Here is a 17150-nt window from a genome sequence, read left to right as displayed (position 1 = left end):
GGGAGATCCTCCCTTTGGTTTGTAGTATCCAAAAAGAAGAGCTCTTTTCTGTCTATCTTGCAGGCTGATGCAGTAAACTACACTATGCTTTAGCGCAACACTTTACTTGTGATTTTCCTTTGCTAAACTTACACACAATTCAGAAAGACTTCTGATGCAAGAAGATCTCAAATAAAATCACAGTGCTAAAGGATAGTGCAGTGGGAATGCAAATCACATGCAAATGGATCAATGAAATTGCTCCAGGTGGGAAAAACTGTGCTGAACATAGCACAAGATTTACTCTTCCCTTAATCCTAGATCTTCACATCAGTTCAGGGCTGGAGTAAAAATGCAGTGTGGGAGCAAAGGGTCATCTGAGGTAAAGTATGACAGTATATCTCCGCTGATTCAAGATCCCTGGTTGCCCAAGTGGGCCTTCAGACCAATGAGTCCAAAAAAAAAAAAAAACAGAGTGGCCCAGTGGCCCCTGGACCCCAAATCCCCACCCAGAAGATATCTCTTGTAGTCCAAGTGGCTTCCTTGCACTTCCAACCCCTGCACCCCACAAAAAATACTCTGGGGTCCCAATACACCACAAACTCCCACAACACCCACCAGGCCCATCTATGATTTGCCTCTGTACTACTACATTGGAAAATGATGATGTCAGGACCCATTGCACAGGATCAGTCTTCCAAATAAGGCAATTATTCCTGGGACTAGATGTTGGGGGGGGGGGGTCAGTTAGGGAAGGTGATCAGGAGTGTCGAGGTGGTTGGAAGAGGGATTAGGAGTATCAAGGGAGATCTCTGACCTGGGCCTACTAGGCTACCAGGGCATTTTATGGGGTTGGTGGGAGTAAGGGTTGAGTCTGGTCTATGCATTTTTATGTAACAATCATCTTTATTAAAACTTTAGTATGAAGCAATAACATAGTACAAATATATTCTTAAAATAATGCAAACAAGAAAAAGTACACTCGAAAAGTTATAATGGTTATTGCCCCTCCCCAGCTACCCCTCTCACCTCCTAATCTCTACCTTGCCTAACCACTACCCACCTTCCCTACCTCCCAATAACATACACCAACTGAAGGAAATAGGTATTAGTTTTCTGCAAATCCAGAAACTAAATAAAAATCAAATGTCAGTCCAACTCAAAGGAAGAAAAGATCCTGGCCCCTTCCATGGTGGGGGGGGGGGGGGGGGGGGGGGGGGGAGAGGGCTAAGTTTCAAGCACATTCAGAAAAGCATTTTGGAGTCTGGAAGTGAGAGAATTTAGCAAGGGGTCCCAAATAAGGAGAATCGCTGGACAGGGAGGGGAGGGCAGTGGAGAATTGCTGGACATGGAGGATAGGGGAGAGAGGAGAATTGCTGGACAGGGAGGGGAGGGCAGGGGAGAGAAGAGAGGAGAAATCGCTGGACATAGATAGGAGGAGAGGGCAGAGGAGAATCGCTAGACATGGAGGGCAGGGGAGAGAGGAGAATCGCTGGACACAGATAGGAGGGCAGAGGAGAATCTGGACATGGATGGGAAGAGAGGGCAGGGAAGAGACCAGAGTTTCTGGACATGGAGGGAAGGGCAGGAGAAATGGTAGACATGGATGGAGTGAAGGGAAGACAGGAAGGAGATGCACTTGGATGGAGGGGGAGAGGAGAAATGCTGGACAGGGCAGGGAAGAGAGAAGAAATATTGGAGGGAAGGAAAGAGATGCACACGGTTGGAGGGGAAGGGAGAGAGGAGAAATACTGGGCATGGATGGAGGTGAGGGAAGACAGAGGACGTAGATGCACATGGATGGAGTGGAGGGGGAGAGGAGAAATGCTGGACATGAATGGAGGGGAGGGAAGACAGAGGAGGAGATGCACATGGATTTAGGGGCGAGAGGAGAAATTTTGGACATGGATGGAGGGGGAGAGGAAAAATGCTGGACGTGATGGAGAGAGGAAGGAGATGCATACTGACAAGGTGAGGGAAAGGGAAAAGAGGAGAAAATCTGCACATGTATGACAGGCAAACGCTCGATCCACTCTATATAGCTCCTCCAGTCAAGTTCGCAGAGGACCCAGCTTTTACCTATGGATGTAGGGCAAGAAAAGAAGGAGGAAAGTAAAGAAATAAATGGAAAGGAAGCCCTGGAAATGGAGTTAAGGGATCAGATAAAGAGCTTCAGAATCAGAGACTGGGACCAACATGTTCAGAAAAACAGTCACCAGACAACAAAGGTAGAAAAAATCATTTTATTTTCATTTTAGTGTTTGGAAGATGTCCAATTTGAGAATTTACATCTGCTGTCTTACTTTGCACTGGGTAAACTAGAGCTGTAACAGCTTATAGAAATTATTCATAATGAAAAAAAAAATCACAAGTTATTTTTTGCTCCTATACTGGTATAGTATTTTTAATGATACTGCTTATATGTGCCACGGCTGATATAAGGGGTGTGGCTATTGTGGGCGTGGCTAACATAGGGGCGGAGCCATAGATGGTGACCCCAGCCATAATGAGTACCGGTAACTTTTTTCCTACAAAAAAAGCACTGGTTACTCCTCTGACCTGCTTATAGTTTTGTTCCGAATGGGTATAATACTTGCAGCTGACATACAGCCTGGTTTTCCTTTCCAGTTTCATATTCAGGAAAGAAGGAAAGGGACAGAAACCACTAGGGGATTAAGGACGGGTCATGCCTTAATCCCTCCAGTGGCCAGCAGCTCAACTAGAGCAACCTTTGTAACTTGGATATCACTGAAACAGCTCTAGATAGAAATATCCATCTTTTTAGATATGGACATTTCTTCCCATTTGAAAATCCCTTTGGACGCCCTACTTTTGGGCCCTCCCTAGTCTTGCCCCAAAAATGCCCCCTTGCTAGTTGAACCAAGTGCAGTGCAAAACATCCAAATTCTGGCTTTCCAAAATCAGGATCTGGTTGCTCTTAGCATTTTAAGATGTCCATCTTTGAAAATGATCACCATGAAGTTTCTTTATTTAGTATTGGGATGAGCTGCATCCAGTCATATATGCTCTTCCTCTTTTTCTCCAAATCCAAAGTGAGGTATGAAAAGCACAAGTACCACATATCCAGCCCCACTGTGGTACCTATAAGGGAGAACAAAGAAGATATGTAATCAACTTGCTAGGACCAGTGAATCCACTTTCTGTATTCCTTTCAGGAAAAGAAAAATCTCTATCTCACCCTTTTCTGCTTACCTGCACTGGTCAAACCAGAAATTCTACTTTTAATATGATACCTGGAGGAGGGGAAAGAGCCAATGTGAAAGGACACAGAGAAAGAAAAGAAGGAGCAAGAAACAAGAAAGGAGGAGACACAGATACTGCGCCTTAGGGCAGGGTCACACATTTCTGACTCACCTATTCTGGCACTGACTCAAGGCAGGAATCCCTGACAGCTTGGCACACACACAGCGTGCTCCTTCAGAATCCATTCTCCTTCTCTTTCCTTGCTATTTATCCCTGCCAAAGAAAGAAAAGACATCCAGGTAAGCAGCTCTGAGCTATTAAGCAGCCCGCTGGGGGTTCATGTCTCACTGGGATGGATCATTGTTCAGGTGCAAACTATCAGCCCTATTTACTAAGGCGCATTAGGATTTTTAACGTGGCTACAATTAGCGTGCACATTAACTGTGTAGGCACCTATAAGGCTATTGTAGGCACATACACTGTTAATGTGCATACACGGTTAACATGCATTAAAAACACTAACGCGCCTATAACGCGGCTTAGTAAACAAGGCCCTAAAAATGTTAACTGCAATCTAGATTTTGTTCAGTGCTTTTGTAAAATGGTATCCCCCAGTGCTTGTTTTACAATTATGTATCTTCCTCTGGGGTGTAGAGGATGGTAGTACATTTTTTGGTGTATTTAACTACAAAGTAAATTATTTTGGTGGCCCTCATAACTCTGGGAGCTGCTAGTTCTATATAAATCAGCTTATGGTACTCTCCGATTTACTGGAGAAGAGTTGTTATCAGTTCCCTCGGTTAAGGTTGTGAGGCTGTCAAATGTGGGTTCACCTTTTCTGTTGTTCAATCCATGATGTGAAGTGTCCTGTCTGCACAAGATAAAGATTTTTAAAATTCAGATGGAAGTTTGAGATTTTTTTTTTTTATATTGAGGCCTTTGGCCAAGTTATTTGATGGGAGTTTGGTTAGGCTGTCAATTCAAGATTTTAAGGGCATTCATGTCTTTTGTTACACTTTGCTTGTACTAAAATGGTTATTTTACATTGTTTATATGCTGTACAGTTTGTGCATTGGTTGTCCATCCTAGCAAGGGTTCAATTTAAATTATGCATTATGGCTTTTTAATATTTTGGCAGAGAGGCTCCTTTATATGTGATGAATTTAATAACACTATTACATGGTGCTAATTCAAGACACAACACTTGAAACCAGTTTCTATTGCATTTTCAGGTAGTGACTAAAAAAAATCAGTCAAACATCTCTCTTTTATCTATACAGTACCAGAAGGTAGAAATCTGGAACTCACTTCCTTTATCTCTAAGATCTTTGTACATGCTACTTATGTTACAGGAAAAATCTGAAAGCGCTCTTTTTTCATAAAATTGGTTTTCCAAACTCCAGTTCAAACTAATTGTCATTTCTATTGTTTCTGCTATAATTTCATAGGATATAATAGTTTGGCTATGGGGTCCTTTTACTAAGGCACGCTAAATGACAAGGGGCCCATTCCTCTGGGCATCTTATCATTTAGTGTGAACTAAATCTTTTAGCACACATTAGTAAAAGGACCCCTATGTTTATTATCATTGGGGTCTTTTTACTAAGGCCCTCTAACAGATTTAGTGTGCAGTAAATGATAGGATGCCCATTATGTTCCTATGGGCATCTTATCACTTAGTGTGTGCTAAATCTGTTAGTGTGCTTTAATAAAAGGACCCCACTGATTCTCTATTATTGTGATTCCTGGATGTATTAACCCTGTTTTCTAATAATAGAGAGGTCCTTTTACTAAGGTGCGCTGAAAAATGACCTGCAGTAATGTAGGCATGGGTTTTGGGCGCACACAGATCCATTTTTCAGTGCGCCTATAAAAAAGGCCTTTTAAAAAAAATTTTGGCACGCATCCATTTTGGGTCTGAGACCTTACCACCAGTCATTGACTTAGCGGTAAGGTCTCAGGCATTAATCGGGCGGTAATGACCTATGCATGTCAAAAGCCACTTGACATGCATAGCTGACACGCGTCAGAAAATAAAAATTATTTTTCGGATGTACATAGTGGACACGTGCAAAAAATGAAATTACCACAAGAGCCACATTGTAGCTGGGCGGTAACTCCAAATTGGCGCACACTGGGTGCTCATAGGCACCTATCCACCTTATTTTCAAAAGAGAGAGACGCCCATATTTTGACCCAAATCGGGAGATGAGCATCTTTCTCCCGTGGGCGCCCAAATCGGTATAATCGAAAGCTGATTTTGGGTGTCTTCAACTGCAATCTGTCATGGAAACGGGCAAAGTTGATGGAGGCGTGTTGGAGGCGTGGTGAAGGTGGGACTGGAGCGTGTTTATCGGCCGAGGAGAGATGAGCGTCCTCGGCCAATAATCGAAAAAAGAAAGGCGTTTTTAGAGAGAATTTGGGTCACATTTTTTGGACCCTTTTTTTCATGAACAAGTCCCAAAAAAGTGCCCTAAATGACCAGATGACCACCAGAGGGAATCGGGGATGACCACCCCTGACTCCCCCAGTGGTCACTAACCCCCTCCCACCCCAAAAAAAGCAACTTTAAAAACTTTTTTTTCCAGCCTGTATGCCAGCCTCAAATGTCATACCCAGCTCCATCACAGCAGTATGCAGGTCCCTGGAGCAGTTGTTAGTGGGTGCAGTGGACTTTAGCCAGGTGCACCCAGGCCCGTTACACTTGTGGTGGTAAATGGGAGCCTTCCAAACTGCCCCCCAAACCCACTGTACCCACATGTAGGTGCCCCCCTTCAGCCATAAGTGCTATGGTAATGGTGTAGAGTTGTGGGGAGTGGATTTTGGGGGGATTTGGGGGGCTCAGCACCCAAGGGAAGGGAGCTATGGACTTCAGAGGTAGTTAACTTTTTTTTTTAATTGTTACAAGTGCCCCCTAGGGTGCCCGGTTGGTGTCCTGGCATGTGAGGGGGACCAGTGCACTACGAATCCTGGCCCCTCCCACGACCCAATGCCTTGGATTTGTTTGTTTTTAAGCTGGGTGCCTTCGGTTTCCATTATCGCTGAAAAACGATACCGCCCAGCTCAAATCCGCACAAATCCGATGCATTTGGCTGGCACAAACCGTATTATCGGAAAAAAAATGGACACCCATTTTTTTCAAAAATACGGTTTGTCCCACCCCTTCACGTACCCGTTCTCGGAGATAGATGCCCATGGAGATGGGCGTTCACGTTCGATTATGCCCCTCCACGTGGCTTAGTAAAAGGGCCCCAGAATCTGCCCTGAACTGTAAAGGTATGGCGGAACTGAACACATGGGGGCTCATTTTCAAAGCACTTCAGTATTCAATGAAAAAGAAGAAAAAAGGTACAATCTGATACTTACTTTGAATTTGAACTCTAATTTGCCCTTTATTTGAGCAGGGGGTAACCACATAGACAACAAGATGGCAATGGTGACAGGTCTGATCCCAATCCTCCGCACTGCAATCGAGGCCACTACTGACTACAATGGAAGGACCATGTGGTTTGGCTTCCTGGCCATTCGCCTGCTCACCCTTTATGTTTCTGAGATGCCTTGGAGCAAGTTGGACTTGGACTTCCAGTGCAATGGCAATGTCAGTGAGTTCTGCAGGAAGTCCTGCTTCAACCAGCACTTTGATGTGCCAGTTGTAGCCCTCTGGAACTTCACCTACATTCTCTTCATCATCTCTGTGCTCCTCATGGAGCTCTTCGCTGCTCAGCTGCGACACAACCTCATCAAAGACAAGATAAAGCAAGAGCTGCTGGGGCCCTTCAACGAGGGGGAACAAACAAACCTGACAGGGGTCAAGGGCCATGACCTTGCGCAAAAGGACATAATGATTGACTTCCACCAGCAGAAGAAGCTTCTATGTCTCTACCTCCTGTGCATTCTTCTACGTCTGGTGATTGAGCTTGGGTTCTTTTATATCCTCATCTACTGGCACCTGCCAAAGGTGAATGGAGCTCCCATAAACTGCAGTACCTTGCTATGCCCAGGGCCCTTCCACTGCTTGGTTCGAGCCTCAGTTGAGAAGAGGATGTCAATTTACATGCTGTCTACCATCTCTGTGGGCATTATTATCATATGCTGTGTCTTTGGGTTCTATAGCATATGCCATTATCTGTTATTAAAAAGAAGTCAGCCAAGGAATGCCAAATAATAACAGAAGAGAGAGGACAGATAGTATGTATTTGGCAGATGTACTACACTTCTCACTAACAAGCTCCTGAATGAGAAAAAGCTTTGTGAATGACTGAGCTATTGCTATTGGGTAAATTCATCATCTGCTCTTTGGGCCTACACTTGGATAACAGCATCAGCTATTCTCCTGAATAGCAACATCTGCCATAAAGGATTTAATCTGGAAAATATTCAGGACTAACAATATTATTCATGACTTGAATAAAAATATAGGGCCCAATATTCAAAAGGGTTTAGCCGGGTAGGAGAGATGGTTCAACCCGGCTGTGCTGGTCATAAAGGCAATATTCAGAGGCACTTAAGTGCATAGTGCCACCTAAGCACTGTCCAGTTATTGCTAGGGGTGAAGCCTGGGCAGAGCCAGAATTTAGCCAGTTAGTGGTGATATTCAGTCCACTAACTGGCTAAGTAAGCAGCATAAAGGCTATCCTAATCATATCTGCTGAGCTAGAATATCAGCCAGTGCCTAGTTAACTACTGGGTGATTGCACATGGCTGTAAGTACTGTTCCCTCCAAGCTGAGCGAGAGTCCTCCACCTATAAACCAGCCAGTGGGGAGTGCTGTTTCATTTTAGTAATGAGGGACAGGCAAGCTCTGCAAGACTCCAGGGAAGCTCCCTGCCCCTAGAGATTGAAAACACAATATTGAAGCACCATCCTCTACTGGCAGCAGTGCAGTTGGAGGACTCCCACTCAGAGGGAACAGTGGCTGTAAGCAGGGGCGTAGCCAGGCATCCAATTTTGGGTGGGCCTGGACCCAACATGGGTGGGCAGAAGAACTCTGCCCTGTCCCACGAGTGATTTGGTCTCTCCCTCTCTTGCCTGCATGCTATATGGTCTTTCAAACATCCCTCCTCCCCCTTATACCTTTTAAGTAGAAGATTTTCACCGGCAGCAAGCAGCAACTAATACACACTGCTCATGTTGGTCCTACAGTCTTCTCTCTGATGCAACTTCCTGCTTCTGCATAGACGGGAACATATCAGAGGGAAGACTGTAGGACTGGTGCGAACAGCATGTATCAGTCGCTGCTCGCTGCAGGCGAAGATCTGCTATTTACAAGGTATGCAGGAGGGATAGCTGTTGGGAATATTTGGCTGGTAGGGCTTGGGGAGCCCTGCCAGCCACTTCATAGGTGTGCTGCTATTGGGTGGGCCTGAGCCCAAAGTGGGTAGGCCTGGGCCCACCCGGGCCCACCCTTGGCTACGCCACCGGCTGTAAGAGGCTTAAAAACCACTGACTTCCCCATAGAGAATGAGCAGGAGATGGAGTCACCATAAATACTCTATTGCAACTCTCTACCCTGCCCATGAATCAGTCTACAAGAGGGTATTCACTCAGGGGCCCTTTTACTAAGCCACATAGGTGCCTATGTGCACCCAACATGTGCCAAATTGGAGTTACTGCTTGGTTACTGCATGGCCCTTGTGGTAATTTCAATTCTGGCACGCAGCCGCTACGCGCATCTGAAAAATATTTTTTATTTTCTGATGCGTGTCAGCTACGCGTGTCAAGTGGCATTTGACGTGCATAGACCATTACTGCCCAGTTACCATGTAAGACCTTACCGCTAGGTCAATGGCTTGAGGTAAAGTCTCAAATCCAAAATGGAGGCGCAGCAATTTAAATTTTGACGCACGTCCGTTTTCGGCAAAAAAGGCATTTTTTTTGTAGGTGCACTAAAAAATAATTCTGCGCGCACCCAAAACACGCATCTACACTACTGCAGGCCATTTTTCAGTGCACCTTAGTAAAATGACCCCTTAAACTGTATACATCTTAAAGACTAAGAGACTTCCCATTTGCCACTCAACTCCTATTAAATTCTGCAGAAAAGAGACTGTTCACATTTTTCTTTCCACCTATGGAAAATTATGGCAGCCATGCTGTGCAACTTTCTAGCCATTTACTCTTTCATATTCTATTTACACAAAATGTGAAAGAAGGATATCCATGATGTATTGTAAGCCACATTGAGCCTGCAAAGAGGTGGGATAATGTGGGATACAAATGCAATAAATAAATAAATAAATAAATTTCGGAGATACCATTTGGAAAACATTCGTTTTGCAGCTTTTAAAGAGATGGTATTGGTTTTTATATCGGAGACCTTGCGAGGAGTGGAAGAGTGGCCTAATGGTTAGTGCAGCAGGTTATGGATCTGGGGAAAGGTATATCAAGGTAGGGTTTTGAGATATACATACAGAAGCAAAGAGCCTTTTCATGCAAGTTCAGTTTGAGCACTGGGAGAGTCTATGCTGTTTAGGAAATGGTGAAGGACACTCTTTTTATGCTGACTTTTGAGAGGGTGGTCATGATTATTTTCTGGAATTTAAAAATTAGATGATGGTAAAGGTTATCCACTCTCATGAGGTCTATGTTTTAGGATTGTGAAAGAGGTTTTGGGTTTGTTTTCACATTTTTATAATGTGCTTGTTTTAAATAGTTTAATTTATGTTTAGTGATATTGCTTATAGTTCTATGTAATATTTTTTATGAATTTGATATTATGGTGCTTATTTTAGAAGCCCTATGCGTATTTTCAATATGCATAAACCAACATTTAGGCCTCCTTTTACAAAGCCGCACTAGCAGCTGCCACAGGGCAATGTTGACAAAGCCCATTCAAAGTGAATGGGCTGTGTCGGCATTATCGCACCGGTGGCTTTGTAAAAAGTGGGGGGAGGGTAGATATATGTGTTGTATACACATCTAAGGGGTGTCAACATGGTCTAAGCAGTAAAACAAATTAAGGTTTGTTATTTTACTGCTAGCCCCAGTTATTTAACTAAATCTCATTGCATAAAATGGGGCCTGTGGTAAAATAACAGGAGTTAATGATAAAATAACACATCTTTAACAGTTGCCAACGTTGATAACTACAACCTTTAATCCCAATTTTACAAAACTGGGACATACATGTCTAAAATTTTTAAATGTGCTTATGGCATGGGGACATGATCTGGGTATGTTTGGTAAGCCATAACAAGAGCCCCCGGATTTTATATAAGGCACGGTGAGTAGCACGCATTAAATTGTGCACATGTTGAATTTCCATGTGCTACTCAATTGAGTAATGAGCCAATCAGTGATAATAAATTGGTTGATAACCAATTATCATCAATAATTGGCAATAACTGGAATTTACACATGCTTCTTTTTAAGCGTATTCTAAAAAAAGGCTCTTGTGAATTCTAACGCACGTAGATGAAAAGGGGGCGCAGCCATGGGAGGAGTGCGGGCATATCGGGGCATTACTCAAATTTACACACATTGTTATAGAATTTGGTGCTGGGATTTACACCAGGTTTTCAGTGGCATAAATGTTCCCCGGTCATATGCGCTATTCTATACACCGCACCTGACTTTAGATGTGTTACATAGAATAGCACTAGGTGCTTTAATCAGATGCGTCTAGATTTTAGACACCATTTACAAAATCTGGCCCTAGAGGTGTATTCCCAACCAATGGCATTCCTAGCTTGTTTGCCACTCAGGGTGGGTCACTGCTGCACCCACCCCGGCGCACCGCTCTCCCCCAAAGCGCATCACCTGACCTTTCCTCCCAGCAAGGGGGTGCATGGAGCAGGTGCACAGCTGTCGGCTCTACAGGTCCCCTGCCCCAGAACAGGAAGTAATGTTAGAGGGGGCAGGGGACCGGCAGAGCTGATAGCTGTGTGCCTGCTCCACGCACCCCCTTGCAGACTTCCCCCACCGCCCCACCCTTGGTACGCTACTGTTCCCTACTTCAGAAGGGAGATGCACATCTATGTCGAAAAACTTCATTATCAAGATTTACTCTTGCTCCCCGAGGTGTCTAGGTTCTAGAAAAAAGCTCCTTTTGTGCAGTGCTTTCCTTGAGAGTTTAGGGGAAGTTATCCTCTTTCTCCCCCAGTGATTCTTAGTCACTCACCCCTCCCTCCTCAAATGAAAGCGATATTGGCAAAGGACTTTGGGCACTATGACAGCTTCAGCATCAAAGGCATATATAAGTTTGGCTAACATACACATGTATTGTGAAATGGAGGCTCTGGCCACATGTATCTGGTGCATACACGTCTGGGTTTGGTTGTATTTTTAGAACAGCAGATCCTGTTCTAAAATGCTAGTGGAACTTGAGATATCCCAACCTGGTCATCTCAATTCTGATTTGTATGTCCTTTTCTAAAATGCACTCATCTGTTCTGTTGTATGTTAATGTGATTCATTCTGTGCACCTGGAGGTAAGAGTGATAAAATAAAGTTAATAAATAAATACAGGAAGCGTGCTCATTTTCCTGTGGCAGCTCAGGGACAGAATCTGCATCATGAGTTAGAAAATTCTGTTGCAGAGCTGTATAAATTAGCATATTTTTGCATATCAAATAATGTTAATTTTATTTTACCTTATAAATATAAAATAGACTTCCAACCGTGCTTATGTGTCTGTATAATTATTTCAATTGTTCTGGATATGGTTTGGAGGAAGGAAGAAAGGAGATCCAGCAGTGGGAGAGGATCTTGGCGATGGGAGAGGAAAAGGAAAGCAAATCTCAGGAAAGAAGGAAAGAAAGGGAGACATGCCTGGGGAGGGGACAGAGAGAGAGGAAAGACTAGGGATGTGAGGAGAAAAAGTATAGAGTTTCAAGGATGGGTAATGTAATTGTAGTCCAAAATGGGGGGGGGGGGTGTTGTTTGGCCATACCATGGGGGTTACTTTTTTGTATTAACCTTCCAAAAATTTCCATACAGAAATGAAAGGTAAGGCATTGGACATTATAAGAAAAACAAAAGGATAATATACCTATTACTACTACTACTATATACTAAAGTAAAGTAAAAAAAAAAAAAGATCATCTCTGGACACACAAGTCCACATTTATGGAACAGAGCACATTAAGGAACTAACTTCTTCAAAATTATTAATAATATCAATGAAACTTAAAAGTTAATTCTACCCCAAATACAACTGTAAGTCATCTTAGCCGTAAACCCAGGAAATGTAATTCAACTCACTTTCCGAATCTAACGAAAACATCTCCAGTTGATTCAGTTCCAGAAACATATACTTATTATTCTGATATTAAACCAGACACCAATATGATAACTTCAAAAAAGAAGGCCTGAATACTAGTGTCTTAGTTTTCAACTGAATACAACACTTTACATCTAATATGAGTGGCACAAGTTTCATCTGAAAACATCTCACTCACACACACAAGGAATGACACGGGCTGCACATACTGCAGCAGGACATGTTTATCCACTCCTACTGTAGCTGAGATAATATTTAACCATCTCTCTGACCTCATGAGTACCTTTCTGGGATAATATTTAACCATCTCTCTGACTTGATGTACACCTTTCTTTAAATTAGTCACCTTACTTTCCAATTCCTCTTACTCTCTTACCTATCTATGGGGCCCTTTTACTAAGGCGTGTAGGCACCTACGCACATCCAATGCGAGTCCAATTGGCACTGCCACCTGGCTACCGCATGCCCTGGGCAGTAATTGCATTTTTTGTGCGCGTGCCCAAAACACACAGTAGATTTTCAACCGCGAGGCACTTGCCCGGCGGTAATCGGCAGTTGGCGCGTGCTGCACACTTACCACCTGGTTAGCGCATGAGACCTTACCACACTCACAGGATTTGGAAATAATTCCATGACGATGCTCCACATACTTTTCCCTCTATAATTCCCCCCCCCCCCCCCCCCCCACACACACACACACACGCTGCCTCCACTGATGCCACTCCCCTATCACAGATGGGCTGGCTTTTAGTGATTCAGATGTGTATTTTCATTCTATTTTTGTTCTTTTCAGCCCAATGAATGCTATAAAGATATTATTCATAAAGGGTCAAAAAGGTCTCTCTCTCTAGGGGCAAAATAACTCTCCAAAACAATGGTCCAACACATTTCTATGGTAAAAGGAATTCCAGCTTCTGAGGCATAGAAATTTTAATACAATGAAGCATAGGGAGTATTGCTCCTTTCAAAATGCATTTCCCCTGTTCTCTACCCTCCTTGTTTTAAGTGCATAAGAACATAAGTATTGCCATACTGGGAAAGACCAAAGGTCCATCAAACCCAGCATCCTGTTTCCAACAGTGACCAATCCAGGTCACAATATACCTGGCAAGATCCCCAAAAAGTACAAAACATTTTATACTGCTTATCCCAGAAATAGTGGATACAATACAGAGGCAACACACAGCACAGATACACATATTCAACATACACAGGTACACATAAACACAGACACAAAGACAAAGACATATACCTACAACACACTTACAGACTCCCACACACACAAACTAAACATATAAATATACAGAACACAGAGATATGAACCCCCCATACACAGATGCAAAACACACTGATAAATACACACTTATAAGCAATGGGAATAATTCCATGAGGATGTTCCATGTGCTTTTCCCACTACCTGGTTCCCCCATCAGTGCTACCACACCTTTATCATTGATGGTCTGCCTTTTACTGATTCAGATGTGTAATTCATTTTCCTTCTTTTTTAAATTTTACTGTTGACTGAAGTCTACAGCTTTATTGATGGTTGCTAGTGTCAGCTAATGGCTGTTGCTGATGGGCAGGTTTAGATTAAGCCAGAGGCATAGGACACAATTGTTTAGGGAAGCCCAGTTAGACTTGCACAGGATTCAGGTGGATGCACTGAGGACACCTCTAATCACAGAGACTACGGGTAGAATTCTGCCATTGGGAAGCATAGGAGCCAACTTTTTCAAAATGATTGGGGGTGCTGAAATTTTTTTTTTTTACAGGTGGTGCATTCCCCCCTCCTCCCCCCTCCCCCCTCTCCCCCTCCATTCATATCCAGCAATTCTCCTCTCTCCCCTATCCTCCCATCCATGTCCAGAGAATTCTCCTCTCTCCCCTGCCCTCCCCTCCCTTCATCCATGTCTAACAAGTTTCATCTCTCCCCTGCCCTCTTTTCCATGTCCAACGATTTCTCCTCCCTCCCCTCCCCTCCATGTCCAGTAACTCGCCCAAAACACCACCTGCCCCTTATCAGCCCCCCTCTCCTCTGAGTTCCAGGCCCCTCTCCCTCTCCTCAGAGTGCCAGTCCCAACCCCAACCCAACCTCTTCTCCCTCAACAGTCCTCCGCCCTTGCCTTCCTGCGTGCCGCCCAGAATTTAAAACTCATCTTACCTTGGGGTCCCTCCCGGCGGCAGCAGTGAAAGGCTAGCAGGCTCGGCACTTCAGCCTTCCCTTCTCTCTCAGCTCTGGTCCCGCTCTAATTTCCTGTTTCTGCAAGGGCGGAACCAGAGCTGAGAGAGAAGGGAAGGCTGAAACGCCAAGCCTGCTCACCTTTCACTTCTGCCACCGGGAGAGACCCCGAGGTAAGATGAGTTTTAAATTCTGGGCAGAACGCAGGAAGGTGAGGGCGGAGGACTGTTGAGGGAGAAGAGGGCGGGCAGGTCGGGCTGGCTGGGACCTTCCGGCGGGTCAAAATATTGGGGGTGCTCAAGCACCCACAGCACCCATGGAGTCGGCGCCTATGATGGGAAGGCACTAGGGCAAGAGCAATGAAGAGCAGTTCTAGTCATAGAAAGGGAGGTAAACCAGGGGGAAGAATCTATGCTGTACTTGTATGTGTTATGTATATGTCTTTAGTGTTGAGTATAGGGAAGTCTGTGTTTAGTTTGCATGTGTATGTATTTGTATATGTATCTGTGTTTAGTTTCTATATATGTATCTGCATGTGTTGTATTTCTCTATCTGTACTGTTTGTGTGTGTGTTAGTGTCTGTAACTGGGAGAAGTGAGGGGAGAGGCACTTTGAAAAGAGCAATTCCCTGATTGCTAAGTTTTACTGTATCAAAGTTTCTTTGCTTATTTCTCTGGAACTGCTGATCCAGTCTGGCCCCTTTTTAACTTGATGTATCTTTTCACCATTTTTTCACCCATGGCAAATTTGGTCCTGTTCCATTAGTCAGTTATTTTGCCCCCAGACAGACATATGTTTAGCCCTTTATGCATAATTTATTTCCAGCATCCACCGGGTTGGAAAGAATAAAAAGTGGTTACACTTGATTTGATTTTGTTTCTCTGCCTGTCTGTCCTTCACTAACACTGAAGTTAGAGACGGAGTAGTAGTGGGCAGGCAGACCAAATAAAACTGTTATTGCTCATGGGCACCTGCTAGCTGAAGAAAACAAACAGTATCTTGCTATTGGGAACAGTGTGGCTGTTGGTGATCCCCAGGCCTCACCAGCTCAAGACCCGGAGAAATGTCAATGAAAAGAGTGGCTGGCAGGGATTCACAGACTCTAACTGAAAACCCAGAAGACCTGGCACAACTCCTTATTCTGTCCTTACTACATGCCATTGTATGAAACTATACAGAGATAAATTCTCATTCACCTTAGGATATGGAAGGTTCATTTCTCCTCGTTCACTATTAACTAGTAACGGAATGTGGAAAACAGAGTTTATTGAATGATAAAATAGAACTGAGAATATATGCTACCAGAACCCTTATCCAAACCCTTGTCACCTCTTGCTTGGATTATTGCAATTTGCTTCTCATTGTCTTCCGCTCAGCCATCTCTCTCCTCTCCAGTCTGTCCAAAATTCTGCGGCACAACTTATTTTCCGCCAAAATCGTTTTACCCACAGTAGCCCACTCCTCAAGTCACTTCACTGGCTCCTTGTCCGCTTCCACGTACAGTTCAAACTTCTCTTACTGACCTTTAAATGCATCCATTCTGCAGCCCCCCATAACCTCTCCTCTCTCATCTCTCCCTACATTCCTCCCCGTAATCTCCGCTCACTGGACAAATCTCTCTTATCGTCCCCCTTCTCCTCCACTGCTAATTCCAGGCTTCATTCCTTTTCCCTTGCAGCACCTTATGCCTGGAATGGACTTCCTGAGCCTGTACGCCTAGCTCCATCTCTACCTGTTTTCAAATCTATGCTGAAAACCTACCTTTTCACCACTGCTTTTGGCTCCTAACCACTACTCAATTCCCTATCCTTGTTCCTTCTCACCCAGTACTTTCCTTGCCCTTAATTGTCTTGTCTGTCTGTATTTTTAGATTGTAAGCTCTATCGAGCAGGGACTGTCTCTCTGTGTCAGGTGTTCAGCGCTGCGTGCGTCTGGTAGCGCTATACAAATGTTAATAATAATAACTGAGAATATCATCCAACTTGGTATAAAGGCTCTGGAAAGGCAGGGAGATGAGAGTGGGCACAAGGCCTCCCTGAGCTGCATCTATTTGTTAACCCTTTCTTGCCTGTTGAGCATCAGGAGGAATACTATAAGGAGGCCAAGGCTGGGACCAGCTTGTGCTGTTGACACATAAAATCCACATTCCACTCACCCTGCACTCTTCTTTTACTCAACATGTCAGTTCAGAGACCATAAAGTAAGCTCTGAACCAAAGGGTTTACTTAAATTTGGATTCTTCAGGCAAAAAAGGACAATGATTAATAACCACTATATACAGGCAGAGGTAAAAAAAAATAAAATAAAATTAGTTTCCAACATTTTTTTTTACATTTAGGGAGCGTGCCAGGTGCCCTTGACCTGGATTGGCCACTGTCGGTGACAGGATGCTGGGCTAGATGGACCTTTGGTCTTTCCCAGTATGGCACTACTTATGTACTTATTTACAGTCAATAGTGGGTTTCCTTATAGACACTTATCTTGCTACCTGGCAGAGGTCCTTTTACAGCTTTACCCTCTCTCTGGGGACCCCGTCCCCCGTGGGAAGCTTCTCTGTCTCTTATCAGC

General features: G+C 44.0%; 1 protein-coding gene across 1 annotated transcript; it reads left to right on the top strand.

The window, feature by feature from the left end:
- The first annotated feature begins 3445 nt into the window (after positions 1–3445).
- LOC115458993 (gap junction alpha-9 protein-like) lies at positions 3446–8036 on the top strand. Its single transcript, XM_030188854.1, has 2 exons — positions 3446–3482; positions 6588–8036. The coding sequence occupies exon 2, from the start codon at positions 6611–6613 to the stop codon at positions 7346–7348; it is 738 nt and encodes a 245-aa protein (XP_030044714.1). The 5' UTR covers positions 3446–3482; positions 6588–6610; the 3' UTR covers positions 7349–8036.
- The last annotated feature ends 9114 nt before the right edge of the window (positions 8037–17150 follow it).

Source organism: Microcaecilia unicolor, unplaced genomic scaffold (genome assembly GCF_901765095.1).
Source record: "Microcaecilia unicolor unplaced genomic scaffold, aMicUni1.1, whole genome shotgun sequence".
Taxonomy (NCBI): domain Eukaryota; kingdom Metazoa; phylum Chordata; class Amphibia; order Gymnophiona; family Siphonopidae; genus Microcaecilia; species Microcaecilia unicolor.
This window is presented reverse-complemented; position numbering and strand designations above follow the sequence as displayed.

Coding starts and splice junctions, on each gene's coding strand:
- LOC115458993 (XM_030188854.1), top strand. CDS start 6,611: ATGGCAATGGTGACAGGTCTGATCCCAATCCTCCGCACTGCAATCGAG.